General features: G+C 44.2%; 1 protein-coding gene across 2 annotated transcripts; it reads left to right on the top strand.

Annotated features, from left to right (window-relative positions):
- The first annotated feature begins 1265 nt into the window (after positions 1–1265).
- HDAC3 (histone deacetylase 3) lies at positions 1266–18835 on the top strand. Of its 2 annotated transcripts, none has more exons than XM_088447395.1 (15): positions 1266–1442; positions 2963–3045; positions 5070–5212; positions 7613–7694; positions 8360–8416; positions 8497–8552; positions 8937–9070; positions 9173–9253; positions 9799–9872; positions 10637–10701; positions 11136–11225; positions 11928–11986; positions 12119–12198; positions 14547–14704; positions 18128–18835. In XM_088447395.1, the coding sequence occupies exons 1-15, from the start codon at positions 1388–1390 to the stop codon at positions 18195–18197; spliced, it is 1287 nt and encodes a 428-aa protein (XP_088303521.1). In that variant the 5' UTR covers positions 1266–1387; the 3' UTR covers positions 18198–18835. The 2 variants fall into 2 exon arrangements, with proteins under 2 accessions (XP_088303521.1, XP_088303520.1); XM_088447394.1 differs by having other exon boundaries at positions 1266–1451.
- Positions 18836–20693: the final 1858 nt, after the last annotated feature.

Raw genomic sequence — 20693 nt, 5'->3', positions numbered from 1 at the left:
AACGCCCATTTTGACCGTTTGGCACGCCCCGTTTTCAAGCACCTTCCCCTGTTATCACCCACAAACGCTGTCACAAACAAATCCTGTCACTCAAATTAGCAGGCACTCGCAATTTTGCAAACACACGTTTTCCGACCGCACTGACTGGTTGGTGCATGCGCATTACGACCCATACGCATGCGTGCGATAAGGTTAGCAATTCCTGAGTAAGGTCAGAGCTTGTGCAAGTGTGCGTGAGGCTGCGATGGTACTCGATGTTACCGATGGTTACCAGCAGTCTTGCTAAGTATTACGGATGTAAGGTAAGGTGGGCGTCCTTATGTAGTGCTGCGACGACATAGCAATCGCAATGGATTAGCGTACTATCGCAGTTAAACTATTGCATTCGCAGCTGCGTTCCTTGCTGAATCAGGTCCAGAATCCATTATATCCCGGTAAACATTGCCATCTCTTTCATTGGGCTTGTTGGGCAGTTGCCCAAGGGCCCGAAGCTTGTAGGGACCCCCAACATATGTGCAGCCAGTTGGTAAATTTGTTATATTTTTATAAGCTGGCCGATGGTGCACTGTATTCCGATCTAACCTCCCCCACCCCATCCCCCCCTCGGTGACGAGTACTCACCTCAGTCTGTTTCACTTCATCCGCCGGCTTCAGACCAGTCTCTCTGCATGTGTGGGACGTCTAATGGGCATGCAGGGGGTTTAATTTTATTGACCATTTACATTTTGTTCCCATGAATGGGTGGGTAAGGACCCCAGTGCATTGCTTTGCCCAGGGCCCACACTGCAGTTAAGACAATCCTTCCTGTAAACAACCTAATAAGCTGCCTGGAAGCATATCACGGGTAAAGGCCCCCATACATCAGCAATTGATTGCAGCAATCGTGCAATTTGCAATCATTTTGTATAAAATTCTTTCCCTTTTCAATCGATTGCAGAATTGCCACAATCGATTGAAAAAGGGAAAGATTTCTATACACAATCGATTGCAAATTTCAGGATTGCTGCAATCAATTGCTGATGTATGGGGGCCTTTATACAATGCTTCTGGTAAAACGACCAGATCTGTCCGACTCCGATATGAACGGGTGTAGTTTATCTCCCCTGCCATCACTGGTTACACTCAGCGGGACATAACATATACAGCCAGGGCACACAGGAGGTTATGCAGCAGCGACACATAGCGGTCAGATCGCAGCTCGTACCGTGCGCTGCACCTAAGGAATATACGGCGCGCTGTCTCTGTGACAACTAGAGACGCGACGTTTGGAGTAGGGCGCCGGGGAGGCGGCGCTCTCCCAGTGACGTACTGCCGGCGCATTGTGGAAGTGGTCTATGCCTTCTGTGCTCCATGTTCCTGGGGGCTGCTGGTTATTTGTGGTCACAGAATGGCAAAGACTGTAGCTTACTTCTACGACCCGGATGTCGGGAATTTCCACTATGGTGAGAGACGTACGTCAGTGTAGATATCCATATACTGCATTATAAGGAGTTACATCAAACCTTTTCAGTGTCTGATAGTGATGCAAGTGCCCTTTGATTGCCCCACTGCTACATAGTATTCAGCTGCTGGATGTCCCTGTGCACAGTGGCATTTGGGTGGCTTAGTGTGTTGGGATACAGTGGCATTTGGGTGGATTAGTGTGTTGGGGCACAGTGGCATATGGGTCGGTTAGTGTGTTGGGGCACAGTGGCATTTGGGTGGGTTAGTGTGTCGGGGGCACTGTGGCCGTTGGGTGGATTAGTGTGTCTGGGGCACAGTGGCATTTGGGTGGATTAGTGTGTCGGGCACACTGTGGCTGTTGGGTGAGTTAGTGTGTTGGAGCACAATGGCATTTGGGTGGCTTAGTGTGTTGGGGCACAGTGGCATTTGGGTGGCTTAGTGTGCTGGGGCACAGTGCTGGATCAGTGTTCCAGGGCAATGTGGTGGATGGGTAGAGAAGTGTGGCGGATCATTGTGCTGAGGCACTGTGGCAAATGGGTGGAGAATTGTGCCAGGACACTGTGGTGGAGCAGTGTGTCATTGCACTGTGGCGGAAGTGAGGATCCGCGTGCCAGGACACTGTGGTGGTCAGATGGAGCAGTGTGTCATGGCACTGTGATGGATATGTAATTCATTGTGCGGGGTCACTGTGGCAGATTTGTGGATAAGTGTGCATGGGCACTGTGGCAGATGTATAGGTTAGTGTGCCTGGTGGGTGGATTAGTGTGTCAGGACACTGTGGTAAATGGGTGGATTGGTGGAGCAGTGTATCATTGTACTGCGGCAGATGGGTGGATCAGTGTACTGGGGCACTCTGGTGGATGGGAGGATCAGTGTGCCAGGACACTGTGGCGGTCAAGTGAAGCAGTGTGTCATGGCACTGTTACGGATGTGTGGTTCATTGTGCCGGATCACTGTGGCAGACAGGTGGATCAGTGTGCCGGGTCACTGTGGGAGACGGGTGGATCAGTGTGCAGAGGCACTGTGGTGGATGGGTGGTTTAGTGTGTCGGGTGGATGGATGAGTGTGTCAGGGTACTGTGGTGGATGGGTGAATCAGTGTACCAGAGTGGAGTGGTAGTTGTGTGTGTCAATGTGCCAGGCCATGGTGGCATTTGTGTGGGCCAGTTTACAAGAGTTATGGACAGTTGGCTGTAGATGGTACCTGCTGATGATGCCAGTGTGCCAGGATTGAGTGCCTGCTGGGAGTCTCCATGTGCAGGGCCAGTGTGCTGCATTTGTTTACCATTGTGCCTTGCACTGGTGTTTCAGCCTTGATTTACGTGCTTGGTGATGTGTGCTCTTTTTTGTACCATTATGCTGAGAAGAGATTTGCTGTCAGCTGTGACTGTGTTATGTTCAAACTTGCAGAACTACTGTCCATCCCAGTGAGCCACTGCAAATGTCATTTTTTATTTTATGTACTGTATATTTTATTTATGTCTCGGTGTTGTCTTAATCACGTCTATCACATCTTTCAGGTACAGGCCATCCCATGAAACCGCACCGACTGGCTCTCACTCACAGCCTGGTTCTCCACTATGGATTGTATAAAAAGATGATTGTAAGTGCCAGTCTTTATGTCCTGTACATTGCTGCTGTGGGCGACCCCTGATTGGTGTCTAACAAGTGCCCTGCGTGCACACTACGTAGCTCAGTATTGTAGGAGGCCCTGTTCTAGACCATTTGGAAGTTGTGCTATTTTCTCTCGGGTTATTTCCTTCCCTTCCCCTATTGGTGGACGTAAATCATTATGTGACCACTGATAACATTTTATTACTTTGGTCATTTTTCTTTTCGTGCTGCACATGCTCCTTAGCCTGGTCTACACATCTACAGGCAATTCAGCGTCGGAAGCGTTTCAGTTGCATCTCCACTGGCAGGTGAAGAGGCGTAAATTGTGTGGCAACAGGGCATTCACACGTGGGATAAGTGCATTGAGGGCGTGTAGATACAATGGCGGCCTATGCTGAGTTTTGCATACCCAGAGATCCATCTGATTCCAGATGACACTGACAGTTAGTTCACTAAGTGTATGGATAGGCACGGTCCGGTCACATAGATGGGTACAACTTTGTCTCACTGTTTTTCCTATATGATATATTGCGGATAATGTGTGCAGTTGTATAATGTCTTTTTTTTATTTTTTTTTATCCCTTACATTAGGTTCTCCTTACTCTTACTCCTATATTACGATGTGAGGCACCGCTTGTTCTATATTCTTTAGTGTTTTTTTTTTTTTTTTATGAGTAGTTTTTTTTGGAATGCTACAAAACCAAACTCACTATTAGGGGCATATTCAATTAGACGCAAAAAGGCCTGTACTTCTCGCATGCCGGACTTCTCGCTGTCATCGCTGAGAAGTATCGCTCGCAGCCCCGTTTATCCCCCGTATTCAATCCAAAGGATGCGAAAACGCATCCCAGCAAAACTCAAACAGGCGAAAAGTGCTGTCAGATTTGGGGATATCAGCCTGACACCCCCCAAAAGATGCACTAACATTGGGGATCATGGTAGCTGCCCCCGAATAGCCCTGCTGAAGCTATTTGGGGTACTTAAATGCTCTCATTAGCTGCTAATTAGTGTCTTAGTGGTGAAGAATAGCATTTAGCAGGTTTTTGGGTGAAAATAACTAGTCCCAGCAAATTTGGGGTACATGAAAATGGGGGGATGCATGGTTAAAAATGGCAAAAATTAGGTCTTAAAAAGCGTTAAAAATGCACCTTCAGCAAGCACCTGCAATAAAATAAAAAAAACACTTCCCTCATACTTGCAGACCCCCCCCAAAGTCTATTTCGCTAATTTTTAAGTGTGTACCCTAACTTTGATTTTTTTTTCGCCCCATTTTTCAAAGTAATTTTTTTTTCGTGTTTTCTTTTTTAGGAATTTTTTGACGCAGTTTACCATTAGGGACCTGACCTGAGGGTGCAGGGTGGTGTCCCCACCTTTGCACCCAAAAACCACAATTCAGCACTTTTTTGTGACAGCTATTCATAGGCGAATCTTTTCTGCCGGGTACATTGCATTGCGTTTTCGCACCGGTGAAAGTCGCAAGAATTGAATACGGGCAGAAGTTTCCGCTGACAAAATGATGTCTTCGCCGAGACTTTTTAGCAGAAAACGGCTTTTCGACTCTAATTGAATACGACCCTTAGTGTTTATTCTAGCACCTTGCACCTGTCACAACCCGTGCAGTTCCTCTTTCCTGCCTGGGGATGTCGCTCTCTGCTCTGGTGCTTCTAGCACATTCCGCTAATGCAACAAACTGCTGGAAGGCAGAGCAGAATGTGCTAGAAGCATCAGAGCTGAGAACGACATGGGTTGTGGAGGGTGCTAGAATGAAAGCTATTAAGGATGAGCCCTGAGAGTGTCACAAGTGTTTTTATGACCACAACAATAAATCTAACACTTGATATTGTGTTTACATATTTAAAGAATGTGTGTGACTATCTAAACATGGCGAAGAGCTTCCCTTTTAAAAAAAAATAAAATAAAGATTGTAGAGGGTTTTTTAGATATATTTGTTTCTTTTTATCACCATAAAAGCTACAGCATAAAATAGATTGCCTTCCCTTGTCTATCCCGCAGGTATTTAAGCCCTACCAAGCGTCCCAGCATGATATGTGCCGTTTTCACTCGGAGGATTACATAGACTTCCTGCAGCGGGTGAGCCCCACCAACATGCAGGGCTTCACGAAAAGCTTAAATGCCTTCAATGTTGGCGATGATTGGTGAGTGATGGAAAACAAACAAAGGTCCGTAGAAGAAAAAAACCTTGTAGTTAATTTTAATGTATCAACGCTGATGTACCCATGTGCTTGGGCAAAATGAAGAGGATAAGGTTTTTTGGTACTTGGGCAAAGTGGCTGCATCACCTTATGCTTCATCTGGCGGCTGTTCACTGGAAATGCCGACTTCACTTTCTGATGATGGGGTAGAGCAGGGGTGGGGAACCTTTTTTTCTGCCGAGGGCCATTTTGATATATATAACATTATTTGCGGGCCAGGTTCAGACCATGCCCCCTCCACGTCACATCACACGGTGGTGGGGCCACCATCGCCAGTGATTACAGCTATGCCCGGAGCATCCTGAGGATGCTCTGGGGAGCTGTAAGGGCAGCGGCGTGACCATCTGAAGCATCCTCAGGGCGCTCCAGGTTGCACTGCTGCATAGATTCTGTCTACAGGGTACCGTTCTAGACGCCCTGCTAGCCAAATGAGGCTAGCAGAGAAAAGCTCAGAGGGCCAGACCAAATGTTTCCAGGGGCCTTATACGGCCCTCGGGCATGAGGTTCCCCACCCCTGGGATAGAGAAAGGACTCTTCACTGGCAAAGCAAGCTTCAGTGGACTTTATACATAGGAAATGAGGACGGGAGGGGAATCTGATACCGATATATCGAGATCAACGTTTCACCAGCCTTTGTTGTATGGATCCAGGGGAATGCATAGCAAAAGCCCCAGTTAATTCATAGAGGGGTGAGAGAGTCCTTCCTGATACCAATAATGGCTATTGAATAAATTCCCTTAATCATTTCCCCCCCCCCCCCATGCTTCTGACGAAGGATAAAGCACATCCGAAACGCGTTAAGCTAGTGGGACGGACACTCCGGAGACGTTGGAATCGGGTGAGCGGTGAACCTTGTTTGGTGGTAGCGGGTATCCGGAACCTTTTACCCCGCATGGTTTATGACAACGAGTTACCGGTATTCCCCGAACAACTGACCCAGAGAGTGCATCCATTTTGTGATGCGATATGTCTGCTATTTTTAATTAAATATATGCACCATTGATGAACAAAGGTTGAACCCCATTGAGCTCTGAAAAGTACTTCAAATTGGACATTGTTTTTTGATGTAAGAATTTTTCCTTTATTGATTAAGACTGCGCTGGACTGGGATTCTAAAACAGTAAATATGCAAAAGAAATATTCTAGAGACTGGTAGGGAGTCTCTTTAGATACCAGTGTCTGCGGCGTCGATTGCGCAGGATCAGAACTACACTATTTGTAATCCCCCCCCCCCCCCCCCCCATAATGTTCTGAGGTCATCATTGCAGCACATTAAATATTATGTAAGAAGGGTAATCAACCCAATTTTACATTCAGTTAGTGAATTTAATGAGTAATTGACGTTAGTTGTTGCCATCGCATAAGTGAATATCTCTACGGTTATACGGTTATACTTTCTGTGCCATCTACAAGACCCAGCACTGCTCCCTGTGGTACATCGGTAATAATGACAATCCAGCATAATTATATCCAATTTCTAATCACCCTTCTTCTGCACCACTTTGGTATTACATCCGATAGTCCTTATGTATGTACCTGTTCTTTGGGACAATATAAGGGTTGGGTATGAAATCCTGGCGGCTCAATTGCCACCGGAATTAAATGGTGTCGCCGGAAGCGCGACAGGAGAATCCCGACGAAGCAGGTAAGTCCCCTAACCCACCCTTATGGGTGCCTAATCCTAAAACTCCCAGGTTGGTGCCTAACCCTAAGTTCCCCCAGTGGTGCCTTACCCCCCCTCCCTTCCCCTAGTCTAACTCTAACCCTTCCAGGGGGGTACCTTGACACCCCCCCCCCCCCCATATTCACTCTACTACTAAGATCCTGTTTGAAGTTTTTTTTTTTTTACATACACTGTAATCCGATTAATTTGACCCTAGAGCGTCTTTGTTTGCCAGGGCTGACTGCAGGGCCAGATGAATGTATTCGGGGGGCCCAGGGCATCTAACTTGTGGGGGAGCTACCAATAAAATTGTCAACATGTTACGCTGGCGATGTGATTAATAAGTATAATGTGTCACAAATGTGATAAACACACTGTAGGGCCCCCAGTTCACAATATGCCACATTGTCGCTACATTGGTGATGTAGGTGTGTGGGGGCACCTGGGCGACTGCCCCGGCTGCCCTGTTGTTAATCCGGCTCTGGCAGACAGTGTGCTATGAGATTCTTTTTCAGTTTAGTTTTTTACCTGCATGTTTATATATTTCTCCTAAAACTAGTTCATGCCTCCTAAAAACAAATTGTGTGAAAATAAATGCTGTATATTGAGACAAACATGGGTCTTATCTCACTTTATAGACACTCATTCACATTGTTTCTTGCTGTTCATCTTCTTTACAGTCCGGTGTTTCCAGGCCTCTTTGAGTTTTGTTCTCGTTACACAGGAGCCTCCTTACAAGGAGCAACGCAACTAAACAACAAGGTAATAAACTGGCTATAAACCTGCCTTTTATGCTGGGTACACACGGGACGATCTGTTCAGCGAACGATATATCGCTGAACGATCTCCCTTGAATTTCCCGGTGTGTTGGATGAACGATATCGTTCATCCACACACAAAAGATATCGCCAACGATGAACGACCAACGGTCGCAAATCCCTATGGAAAATGAACGATATCTTCCAGGTTGGCCTGCATGCATGGCCGACCAACGATATCGTTATCGTCCACGCGGGAACGCGCATCATTGGTCGTTCATTGGTCATTGGCTGCATAAAAATGAACGATTTAACGATGAACGATATCGTTCATTGACATCGTACCGTGTGTACACAGCATTAGTATTACAATTCAAATATTATGGGAAGTGCTTATATTTTCCTTAGACTAATTAGTATTTAGATGTTGGACCCTAAAACCATTTGATAAAGTTGCTATAAGGTGAAGTTCTAAGTATATGAAAAATAATCTAGTGCGTCCACCCATCAGCTTAACATTAAAACCACTGACTGGCGAAGTGAATAACATTGGTTACCACGTTTGGAGCAGCGATGGGTAACCCTATACCACTCAGGACCTGGCGAGAGCCCTCTAACTTTGAAAAAGGCCAAATGTTCTATAATATTTTTAAATTGTTTGCCCCCCAGATCTGCGACATTGCAATTAACTGGGCTGGAGGACTTCACCATGCCAAAAAATTTGAGGTAATTACATTTTTCACAATTAATACCGAATGTCAAGTTTGCTGTGATATTCCTAAATACAGCCGTGCCTTTAATTACAGGCTTCAGGATTCTGCTACGTCAATGACATTGTGATTGGTATCCTGGAGCTACTCAAGTAAGACTAATTATTATTACTAAACTAATTGTGTGGTGTTGTGCAAAGTAGGTGCAGATATTGCCCTCTTTAGGGCACTTAGGGGTACATTTACTAAAGTGAGAGTTTTTAGAAGTGAGTTTAATAAAAGTGATGTTGCCCATAGCAACCAATCAGATTCTAGCTACTATCTTCTAGAAGGTGCTAGTTAAATGTTAAGTAGAATCTGATTGGTTGCTATGGGCAACATCACTTTTAAAACTCACTTCTAAAAACTCTCACTTTAGTAAATTTACCCCTTATAGTAGTATAGTTGCCAGTCTGCATGCACAGTGATGGGAAGCAGTATGGATGATGGCCTAACAGAGAACACGTGTCCATAGTAACTAATCTGTGCTTCACCAGGTATCACCCACGTGTCCTGTACATAGATATTGACATCCATCATGGAGATGGAGTCCAGGAAGCATTTTATCTCACTGACCGAGTCATGACCGTCTCATTTCACAAATACGGAAACTACTTTTTCCCTGGTACAGGTGAGGCACCAGCCGAAGAGTTTCTTCTCATTTAAGTTGATTTTACTGTTGCAGATCGTTGTTTTTTTTATATACAATAATGTGATATCTGTACTGTTCCAGGTGACATGTATGAGGTTGGAGCTGAAAGTGGGAGATATTACTGTCTAAATGTGCCGCTAAGGGATGGCATAGATGATCAAAGTAAGTTCTTATAGTCCTGTCATAAGAATTGTCACAAGTTTCCAGGAATGGAGTGTGAGAAGGGGTCCTGTTTGCAGCCTTCATGCGAGCCCGCCTCCCCTCTCTCCTGTCTGTGCAATGAGCTGATCTCTAGGAACATGGCGTCTGTGCCACTGCACATGTGCAGATCTCCAGTAAAATGGCACCCGCGCCATCTTCCCGGTGATTTATGCGGCGCTTACCGGCAGGTATGGATGGGTACACCCATGATTGTTCTGTGTAATAGGTTAATGTTGCATTTTCCTGTATATATAGAGTGTGAATTCCTCGTATTGTATCTAACATTGCATATAAAACATAGGGGTCTATTTACTAAGCCGTGTTAGGAGACAGAGTGAAAAGTGATAAGGTGCCAGCCAATCAGCTCCCAACTGTCATCTCACAGGCTGTGTTTGAAAAATGACAGTTAGGAGCTGATTGGCTGGCACCTTATCACTTTTCACTCTGCCTCCTAACACTGCTTAGTAAATAGACCCCATAGCCTTTTTGCTGTCTCTGTTTTACAGGTTACAGACACCTCTTCCAGCCGGTCATTAAACAAGTGGTAGATTTCTATCAGCCCACCTGCATTGTTTTACAGGTAAAGCCTGACACACTGACTCCACATTGTGCCTAGCACAGGGAATGTATATGCTAGACATAGTTGTATGCTATCCCACTGCATAGGCTATGAGCAAACCTAAGGGGTTCTTTCTGAGTCCTCTTAGCCTACTGTCTGGACATAGCAACGCCCCCCAACACCATAGATATCTTTCCCCACAGCCAATAATCAACCCTGCTTGATGGTAGGCCGCACCCCCCAACACCATAGATATCTTCCCCAAAGCCAATAATCAACCCTGCTTGATGGTAGGCCGCACCCCCAAGCATAGAGGATTCTCACACTTCAGTAAGACTGATTGAATAGTGATGGGAGGTGAAAGATGCAATTGGGGGGAATAGAAGAGAAACAATGGCGCCTCTAGTGAAACTAGGTAAAGTCCTATAGCAACAATATTTGTATACATTTATCCCTTACTAGTTACCTTTAAACAACTTATAAGGGAAAGAGAAAATACAGGGTTAGTGTTGAGTTTTATGGAGCAATGACGTGTGCATATGGACTCTTACAATATGGAGAACTCTCATGGCCAAAAGAATGTAATGCTAGATAGCAACTGACTTTGCAGTACCTCTGTTATGGTAACGGTGGAACTGTCCTTCGTATATGTCTTGAATATATGTTTACCAGGGCATAAAGACTACTACACTGTGCCAACCGATGTTATTTGGTGAATGCAATAAAAATCTAAAACAAGTGATGTTCAAATTGTGTCTAATTAAATATTTCCTGCTTGTTTCCAGTGTGGTGCTGACTCCCTTGGATGTGACAGACTGGGATGTTTTAACCTTAGTATACGGGGGCATGGGTAAGCTGGACACTTGTCAGTTATAATACAATTAGTATCCAAGCACTCACAACATTGTTTGTATAGAAAACAAAGTAACGGTGGTTTTGGTTCTTGATACATAAAGAGCGATCTATACAGTTTAATTGAATCGCTCACACATTCGTATGGTCACCTTTTTAATAATCTGAACTTGCTGATTGGCTCTGGTCTCTGACCTAAATGCAAGTGTTACACTATTGGACTACTGGCAATCAAGCACCTCCTGCAGAAAATACTAGATGCCCAACTTGTAGACAGACAACCTCCTTAGAAATATGTTTATCTTTATAATTGTATGATCCAGATTAAGCTGTTTTATACTATATATGGTTTAATGGTGCTCCTCTATGAATAGCATAAAGACGATGCAAGATCTGTGCATAATAATAATTGTGCTTCTAATTGTTCTGTAGGGATTGTGTTCAGTATGTCAAAAGCTTCAATATTCCATTGCTTGTACTTGGAGGAGGGGGTTACACAGTCCGCAACGTAGCACGGTGCTGGTGAGTAACTGTAGGAAATGTATGGCGTTTACCGCTCGCACTTCACTGTGAAACAAAGCGGTTGGTTGTTTGAAAAATGAAGGAGTGTTCCCTATAGAGCTGAATCCACAAGCTGCTTGTGACTCTAGAATAGATAATGTTTATAATTGAATTTCACTTGTAAATAAGTGACTTTCAATTGGATACCGTAACGCCAAGTTTCCCCCTCTCAAACCATGTTAAACAGGACTAGCTACTGGCATCTCGGTCTGAATCGCTTTCCTATCTATTTAGGCCGAAATCCACCAACATTTCTATCAAGAAACCAGTGATGGGACTGGAATTGATTCATTGATTTAGTACCTGCTTCTCCGAATTCTAGAATAGGTGAAAATGTGGAAGTTCTGAGATGGAAAGCCAGGGAACCTGGTGAAAGCAGTATGATCATACCTAGATCACCTGTGGGGAGCGTCATGTATTCATGCAAAAATGTGAGATTATCTAAGAAAGGAAGGTGCCAGTCTCCAACATTTGTCCTCATACTCATGGCGCGTTTTGCAGATAAAAAAGCAAACAACTAACTATAGTGATGCTTCATATATGTACCAGACACATTAAAAACAAAAAGCAGAAATAGAGAACAAAAATAAACCATCAAGTTCCTATTGTATTGGAATAATGATTAGTCAATTACTGCATTGACCTCCTAACTCTACATTTCAGGACGTATGAAACGTCATTGCTAGTAGATGAGACCATCAGTGAAGAGCTGCCTTATAGTGGTAAGTGACCTGACTGTCTGCTTTCTTTGTATTTGCTGTTTAATAAATAACATTTAGAGAACCGTAGAGTTTAGAGCCACCTCAGTTGGCATAAAGAAGTGTTTCTATCTGTTCCTTTATTTTACTCTTTAGAATACTTTGAGTACTTTGCACCTGATTTTACACTTCACCCAGATGTCAGCACTAGAATAGAAAACCAGAACACGCGACAGGTAAGAAGCCGTTTCCATCTCTGGTCTTAGTCTGGTAATTACTTTAGTCCACATGACGGAGGCTGAACATTTAATGAGGTCCACCCAGGATACACTATCTACAGGGACCTTCTCCCAATTCTGAGCCTGTAGAATGGTGGTCATTGTACCCCTATAGCTCTGTCAGTGGTTTGGAGAGGGTCCCTATTTAGAAATCTTTAACTTAGATTATCTGCAGGTGAGAACTAATTGTTCATCTTCAGAGCCTGTGCCAAATAAGAAAGATGATGATAGAGAATAGATTAAGAGAATAACGGAGATCTCCTAATTTAACGAGTGTTTATTCCCCTTGGTTGATACTTTGTTATACCACCTTTGGGAACTATTACACGCATTAGTCTTTTTACAAATGTGTCTCATTTGGAACGTTGAGATGGAGCAATATCGGCCATTCCTTTAGCTGGGTCAATGTGCAGCGATGAACAGAATGATTAATGCCGGATACACACTAGATGTTATGTCGGTCCGACATATTGGGTACATCGTCTAGTGTGTACTTACTATGCGCGCCCCCGCTGCCCGACATCGGGGTCGTTCCGGCGTCTGTGCATGCATTTTAGAATACTTGGAGTACTTTGCACCTGATTTTACACACCACCCAGATGTCCGCACTAGAATTGAAAACCAGAACACGTGACGGGTAAGAAGTGGTGCCAACGCCGGCAAGTTCAATGGTGCCGGTGAACGACATACCGGGCGGTTGGTCAATGGATCGTTCATTGTGTACCAACCAACCAATATGTCCTTCATCGGGCCTTGCATTGCGGGATCGGGTGCCGTGTACCCTTCTTAATATTATTGATGGGCTTAAAGTCCAGGACTCTAGCTGGGCCATTTAAGGGCATCTCGTTATTTAATTTTAATCCAATTTGGTGTTACCGTAGCGGAGTACTCTGTATCATACTCCTGGTGACAGACAAACTGCCTCCATAGTTTGAGCATTTTTGTCAGATGATAGCAGATCGTGTCCACAATTTGTCTGTAATTAACACCTTTCACCTAATTGATTCTGACCGGATATCCGGCACAGCCGCTGAGCACCTCATAACCCGATGCTTCCAAGGAATCGGTATGATTCCAAGGAATCCCAGCAGTGCCTGGCCGACAACAGCAGAGTTTCCGGCAGCGGAAGCCCGACAGCGCTGGAAATCCCGATCGTGGATAGGTAAGTACTAACTAACCTAACCCCCTAACCCTCCTTAGGGGTGCCTAACCCTAACCTCCCCCCCCTTCCCCGCTGCCTAAACCTAAGTCCCCCGGGGGGGTGCCTAACCCTAAGTTCCCCCCGGGGGTGCCTAACCCTAACCCTCCCTCCCCCCTAGCCAAACCCTAACCCTCCCGGGGGGTGCCCAACCCTAAGTCCCTCCCGAGTGCCCTAAACCTCCCCCCCGCGGCTGTCCGCTCGCGGCGCCCGGCATCCCTTCGATCGGGATGCCGGGCGCCTGTCTCCCGGCGTCGGGGAAATGTCAGGCGTCTATATGACAGTCGGGAAGCCGGCTGCCGGTATTAAGGCAGGCGGCTTCCCGATTTGTATAACGCTTCCAACTGGACGCTCCATACTGGGGATGGTGTTACCTGGCTGGTGTGTGGACTGTCTGACTTGGCACCATATATACCGCCTAGCTTTTCAATTTAGTCTCATCGGACCATAAAACTCTACAAGATATTCTAGATAGAGATGTTCGCTTCGGTTTTACTCTGATTTACTTGGATATGTTCGAATCTCAAAAACAGCATTATATTGGCTATGCGGCTGACACGTGTTTTGGATAGCCAATAAGATAAATCCAAACTTGCGATAATTTGGCGCTAAGAACTGAATAAAACCGAACCCGCACATCTCTAACTCTAGATGGTGCTTTTGCTGATTACAGACAAATGGTTTTTTGAACTTACCAGTAAGTTGTGTTCTTATTTACAGGAACACTATCATGAAAAATTGTTATACAATTTTGTATATTTTTATTTTTTTTAAAACCCATTATATTTATTTTATTAATTATTTTATATAAATTTTTTGACCAAAGATCTTATTCTTTTATCGGTGGGATCTGCAGCTTTTATCTCAGTGGCAGTAACTTCAAAGATGAAGAAAGCAGCGTAATGATCATGTTCTAAAAGCCGATAGAGGGAATGCCTAAAATTGAGTGATCGTTTAGTCCGAATGCCTAATACAGGGAACTAACTGATCATGAATGTCACCAGGTTGACCTACAAATGATGTCATTTTAGATCGATCAAAACAAAAATCAGTCCAGACCCCACCAAAAAAAACAAAAAAAAAAACTAACAATCTCATTTGTGTGCAGTATTTGGATCAAATCAGACAGACTATATTTGAAAACTTGAAGATGTTGAACCATGCGCCCAGTGTCCAGATCCACGATGTCCCGTCCGATCTTCTGAGCTATGACCGCACCGATGAGCCAGATCCTGAGGAGAGAGGAGCTGAGGACAGTTACAACAGGTAACCCAATCCGTCTCCATCCGTATCATACTGTATATACAGTTCCCCGACATTTACTTATCAATCTAAATGACTTGGGGCCGGATGTATCAAGCCTTGGAGAGAGATGTAGTGGAGAATCTTCCCAAAGCGACCAATCAGCTTCTACCTGTCATTTCAAAGACTGTTCTAGATAAATGACAGTTAGAAGCCGATTTGTTGCTTTGCGCAACTTGTCCTCTCGATCTCTCTCCAAGGCTTGCCACATCACTCCTTACATTTTTTTTAACTGGTTTTAAAATTACGTTTTTACCACACGGAAATATACTTGCACCCATTTTAACGTACCCCCAATTTCCGCGGAACAGTAATTTCCTGGGGAAAAAAATAGCTTTCTACAACGGTTTTTTTTTTCCACCAAAAATTTGCGCTGTCGTTTTCGCCAATTTACGATAATTTGTTGGGGTTATTTATCATTAGGGGGGGATCCAAAGGGTTCTGAAGAAGTCCCTACGTTTTTAGACAAAAATAGGGATTTTGCAATCTATTTTTTCTCCTGGTCTGGGATGGAGAAATCTTTCTCCAGGTCTTTTGTTTTTCTCTCCATTTTCGCCTGTTTGCCGGTTTCGTTGTTTTTTTTTTCTTCTGAAAACGTCGCCTTTTTTGGGCGAAAAATAGTGTTTTTCACCAATGGTGAAAAAAACGTCAGTTTTCGCCACTAATTGAATACGGCCCTTAGTGTTTTACAGTAGACATTAACTCTAAACTACGATTGTATCATATGACAGGAACTGCTTAATTTTTACTATTTTATTATTATAATCACACTAATGTAAAGGGATAATTCTTCTGCTTGGACAATATAAGAATATCACAAGGCGTCCGGAAGGAGGTATACAGGTTGCACAGCGAAGAAAAGTCTAGTGAAAGTGATAATGATGCCTCTACAATGTTGTTATAAATGATGCTATCCTTATACTAAAGTTACAACAATATTCTAGTCTAAGTACATACTATACCTGGTAATATAATTCTTGGGCATGCGGATGTGATGGAATACCTCTAGCAAAATCTTACATCCTTTCTTTTTTTTTTTCTTCTTCTTGAAATGTTTGAAATGTCATTTTGCCACCTAGTGGTGAGTTTGCATATTGCTATGAGCAAAAAGTTGCTGTGTTTTCCTATAAACATTTGGGGACTATGGAGCCCATTCATCAATGAGTTTTATCATACGCAACAAGTTTTAAAACTGATAGGGACTCATTTATCAACGAGTTTTATGTTTTTAATCTTGTTGCTTGCAGTAAATTGTCTATATAATTGAAGGAAAGAAAACTTGTGTTCTACAAGAAACCTGTATTCTAAGGCAAAATTGTGAGTGAGCCTGAGAAGCAACCCGACACATGAATGATCTCAGGATGCTTTACTGTTGGCATGACCCAGGCCTGATGGTAGCACTCACCTTTCCTTCTCCGGACAAGCGTTATTTTCTCTGATGAAAGGGGATTCATCAGAGAAAATAACTTTACCTTAGTCCTCAGCAGTCCAATCCCTGTACCTTTTGCAGAGTATCAGTCTGTTCCTGATGTGTTTCCTGGAGAGAAGTGGCTTCTTTGCTGCCCTTCCTGACACCAGGTCATCCTCCAATAGTCTTCATCCTCTGTCATGCCAACAGTAAAGCATCCTGAGACCATTCATGTGTGGGGTTGCTTCTCAGCCAAGGTAGTGGGCTCACTCACAATTTTGCCTAAGAACACAGCCAGGAAAAAAGAATGGTACCAAAACAACCTCCAAGAGCAACTTCTCCCAACCATCCAAGAACAGTTTGGTGACGAACAAGGCCTTTTCCAGCATGATGGAGCACCTTGCCATAAGGCAAAAGTGATAACTAAGTGGCTCGGGGAAGAAAACATCAAAGTTTTGGGCCCATGGCTAGAAAACTCCCCCAGACCTTGATCACATTGAGAACTTGTGGTCAATCCTCAAGAGGCAGGTGGACAAACGAAAACCCACAAATTCTGACAAACTCCAAGCATTGATTAGGCAAGAATGGGCGGCCATCAGTCAGTACGTGGCCCAGAATTTGATTGATAGCATGCCAGGGCGAATTGCAGAGTTCTTGAAAAAGAAGGGTTAACACTGGAAATATTGACTTTGTCAAAGGCTTTTATTGACAATTACATTACGTTTATGCCCTTATGAAATGCTTGTAATTATACCTTCAGTATACCATAGTAACATTTGACAAAAATGTCTAAAAACACTGAAGCAGCAAACTTTGTGACTATAAACCAATACTTGTCATTCTGAGAACTTTTGGCCATGGCTGTACACAATGTCTGTACACAGACTATATAGCGCATGCAGTAGGAGGTAGGACACAATGGGCCTGATTCAGACCCGCACACTAGCGCTGCGCGCTTGCAAGCGGCCCGATGGTTTGCGAACGCGCATGCGCACGTTTCGTTATGCGCATGCGCGAACTGCTCTGTGCGATCGCAGCTCGCTCACCCAGCAAAGACAGCCCAGTGTAATGAGTGACAGGAGAGTCTGTTTGTGGCTGGTAACAGGGGCAGGACACTAATAACGGGGGTGCGGAGGTGCGAATGCAGGCGCGCCTCGGTGTTTCAACGCCGTTTTTAAGGCGTGCATAATTAACAGGCAGCGTCATAGTACACGTCACTTGCCTGTTTTTTTTACACTGAAGTCCTCGCAGTGCTTGTGGAAGGAAAAGGCAACCACAAGCGCTGCGATCGCTATTGATGGTGCTCTATGTACCAATGTATTAATACACTTCCTGGAGATGACGTGCGCTAGTGGGCGGCTCAACATACGCTTATGGGTGTCAGCATACACAGAGCGATCGCTCGCACAGCCAAAGTGGGTGCTTATGTCTTGGTGAGCGATCGCTTCCCATGTCGTCACTTAGACAAATTTGGATACGCTGGATGCGAGCGATCGCATCTAGCAAGTAGGTCTGAATGAGGCCCAATGTCCTACCTCATACTGTATACTCATGCGCTATATAGTCTGCTTTTACAGTGCATTCATCCTTCTGTGACGCAGACAAGCTGTGAAATCATTCATCCCTGTGATTAGCGCAAGATTTACACAGGATTTTCTTCCAATGGACACTGTAAATAATACCGGTTATTTATATCGCTGTAAAAGATGTGCACGGTGAGCCGGTCTGGGTATCCATATTCCGAAAACTTTGCAGCCTGTACTTAGGCCTCATATGCATGAACTTATGGCTTTGAACTCTGAATGCTTTGTGGTCCCTTTAGCTGTAGCTGGAAACCTCCCAGTCCTCTCTGTACATTTTTTTTATGTCATTAATGACTTCTTCACATAATTGTTTTCAGAATGGATGTAATCAGCTGTTTTTGTGCACGATAATAATCTTCCAGTTGTCTCCACTGACACTTTACTTGTCCTTTCTAGGCCAGAAGCATCAAATGAATTTTACGACGGAGATCATGACAATGACAAGGAAAGCGATGTAGAGATATAAACATCATGGTACATATGTCAGACTTCTGTTCTGCCTTTGGCTGTCTGTGTTTTTTTTTTAAATTTTAAAACCAATATTAACGGTATTTCTTGTGACGATTTCTGGACCAGTTGCTTTATATTTTTACCTGTACAGCAAAGTTTTTTTTTTTTTTCTTTTTATGTTTGAGAACTTTGTTTTTTCTCCTGAGAATGGGACTAACTATTGGAATGCAGAATTTTTGTAGAAGGCAACTTTGGGACGTCCTACTTTCATTTATGAAGAGTTATCAAACTACATGGATTTTATTTGTCACTTCATCGAAGCCGTGCCGGTTTATTTCCACAAGACTTTTGTACCCATCAATTACATTGGGCAGATGGTCTATATTTTTGTTTTATTTGTTTTCACCATCCCCTCCCCCTCCCCCAAAACAAGTTGTATTGTTTTGCTATGAATGGCTTGCCATCGCTCTGTATTGGCTCCAACAGGTGGAAAGTTAGACTGTGCGGAGCAGTCGGTTTTATCTGTCATTGGTAGTTTAACTGAATCATATTCACTTTCTTGAAGTAAAACTTTCCTACTGGAAGAATACTTTTGCAACCGTTTACATATGTAAATATGTAGGGAATTAGGATAAAGCCTTTTATCATATCCAACCTTTTGTCTTTTTCTTCTATAAAAAAAATTATATATATATATATATATATATATATATATATATATATATATATATATATATATATATACACACATATAATTTTTTTTTAGTAAATCTATATTGATTCATATGGTAACTTGTAATTTGTTCCTGCGCTGAGATAAATATGTAATAAAGGACTGGACAAATCCCAAGAGCCACACACACAGACAATGTGCTTCGAAATGACTACTGGTGCCTAACTTCAGTGGCTTGCTAAGGACTTCTGCTGACTGGCTCCTGATATCCAGATATTATATTGTACACCCCAGTATAATAGTTAAGGCTGTGTTACAGGCACTGCAAGTTTCCGTCATGTAGTTACACATACTGAGGGTTATTTGCAAATATTCTGTTATTAATCACAATTGGCTTTGATGGATGTAGTGGATGTCTCTCAGTGAAAGCAAGCTTCTGATTGGTTTATAGCAGGGATGGGCAAAACACCAGCCATTTACGTTGGATCCACCGCTACTCTTTACAATAATAATAACACAGTCCGCTCAACACCATTCTGACGATGTCACTGAGAGGTGAGGGAGTACTACCTGGCCGGGAATTATTTTGGCTTAGTCTTCTCGTGATTGGCCGACGGCTGTTCCAACCCCCCCAAGTATCGGAAAAGACTCACCATGTGTGTGTTGATTCCCGATGGGACCTAGAGTTTGGATTCTATGACAGTTGAGCTGTCTGGAAGCATCATGAGGTATATAGCTGGAGCAGGTGAGGCTTGTACCCCCCCTATACCAGCATTTCTCCGTACAGCTTATTACTGTGCTGCAACATGGAGTCTCTGCACTGCGCAGACATCCCAGGTGCAGGAGTGTACACAGTAGTGGTGCCCATATACTCTACAAGTAACGAACTCTGTATATACTCTATGGCCAGTTATTGTCATTGTTGTGTTTATTGCTTGCATGAGAGTGAACACGGGTAAATGCCACCTGAGACCTAAGCATCTGTGGGCCTGATTCACAGTTGCACACAAAGCCGATGGTTTGTGTACAACTCCGATGTTAGGAGATCAGAGCATGGCCATGATCTGTACTGCACATGTGCAGACCTTTTCTCCTTCATCCACTAGGTGACACTGGAGTTCAAGACAGTGGGGTATAGACGGTGGTAGAGTAGAGCCTGGCACTTTAAAAAAAAATCTAGAAGTGTGACTGGCTCCTCCCCCTCTATGCCCCATCAGCCCCAGTTTTTAGAATGTGCCCGAGAGAGCCGGAAGCACATCAGGCTGTCTCCAGCCTTTTTTAAGTATAATTTATTTTATTTTATTTTTTTAGAGCTTTTTATTTAAAGCATTGAGGACAGGCAGACTGTTTACTGTGGCAGTCTGCCTGCTAAGTGGGAGCCGCCGGGAGGGCACCACACGGCTACTGCAGCCTGTGTCCGGTGACCCTGAGGGGGGACTTTAAACAGAGTCATCAGACCCCATGAGGACCCGACACAACTGAAACCGGTTCGTGTCCGGGTTTCCTCATTTGCCCCCCAGCCCAGCAACCCGGCCGCAGCAGTTTGTAAGTATATCCCACTACTCCTGACTAGCTGGAGCGGTGGGCCAAAACGCTGGGTTTAGGGACAGCGCGTGCTGCGCGCTTGTCATACACAGCTCCTTCCAACCTGCCACGTGGTGGTGTCGGAGCTGCTGACGAGACCCGCCGCTGCACTCAACAGTCAGCGTCAGGGTCTCTGGCTTATTCCTAGCCATCACCCTCTTAATTGAAGGAGGGGATGGAGCGCGGCCCCTGCAACATCAAAAGCGCGGTGATGCCGCGGCGGTCACTGAGGACACCTGCTCCTCCCTCCTCTAT

The sequence above is a fragment of the Taudactylus pleione genome, unplaced genomic scaffold (assembly GCF_031769625.1).
Source record: "Taudactylus pleione unplaced genomic scaffold, aTauple2 ptg000431l, whole genome shotgun sequence".
In the NCBI taxonomy this organism is placed as follows: domain Eukaryota; kingdom Metazoa; phylum Chordata; class Amphibia; order Anura; family Myobatrachidae; genus Taudactylus; species Taudactylus pleione.
This window is presented reverse-complemented; position numbering and strand designations above follow the sequence as displayed.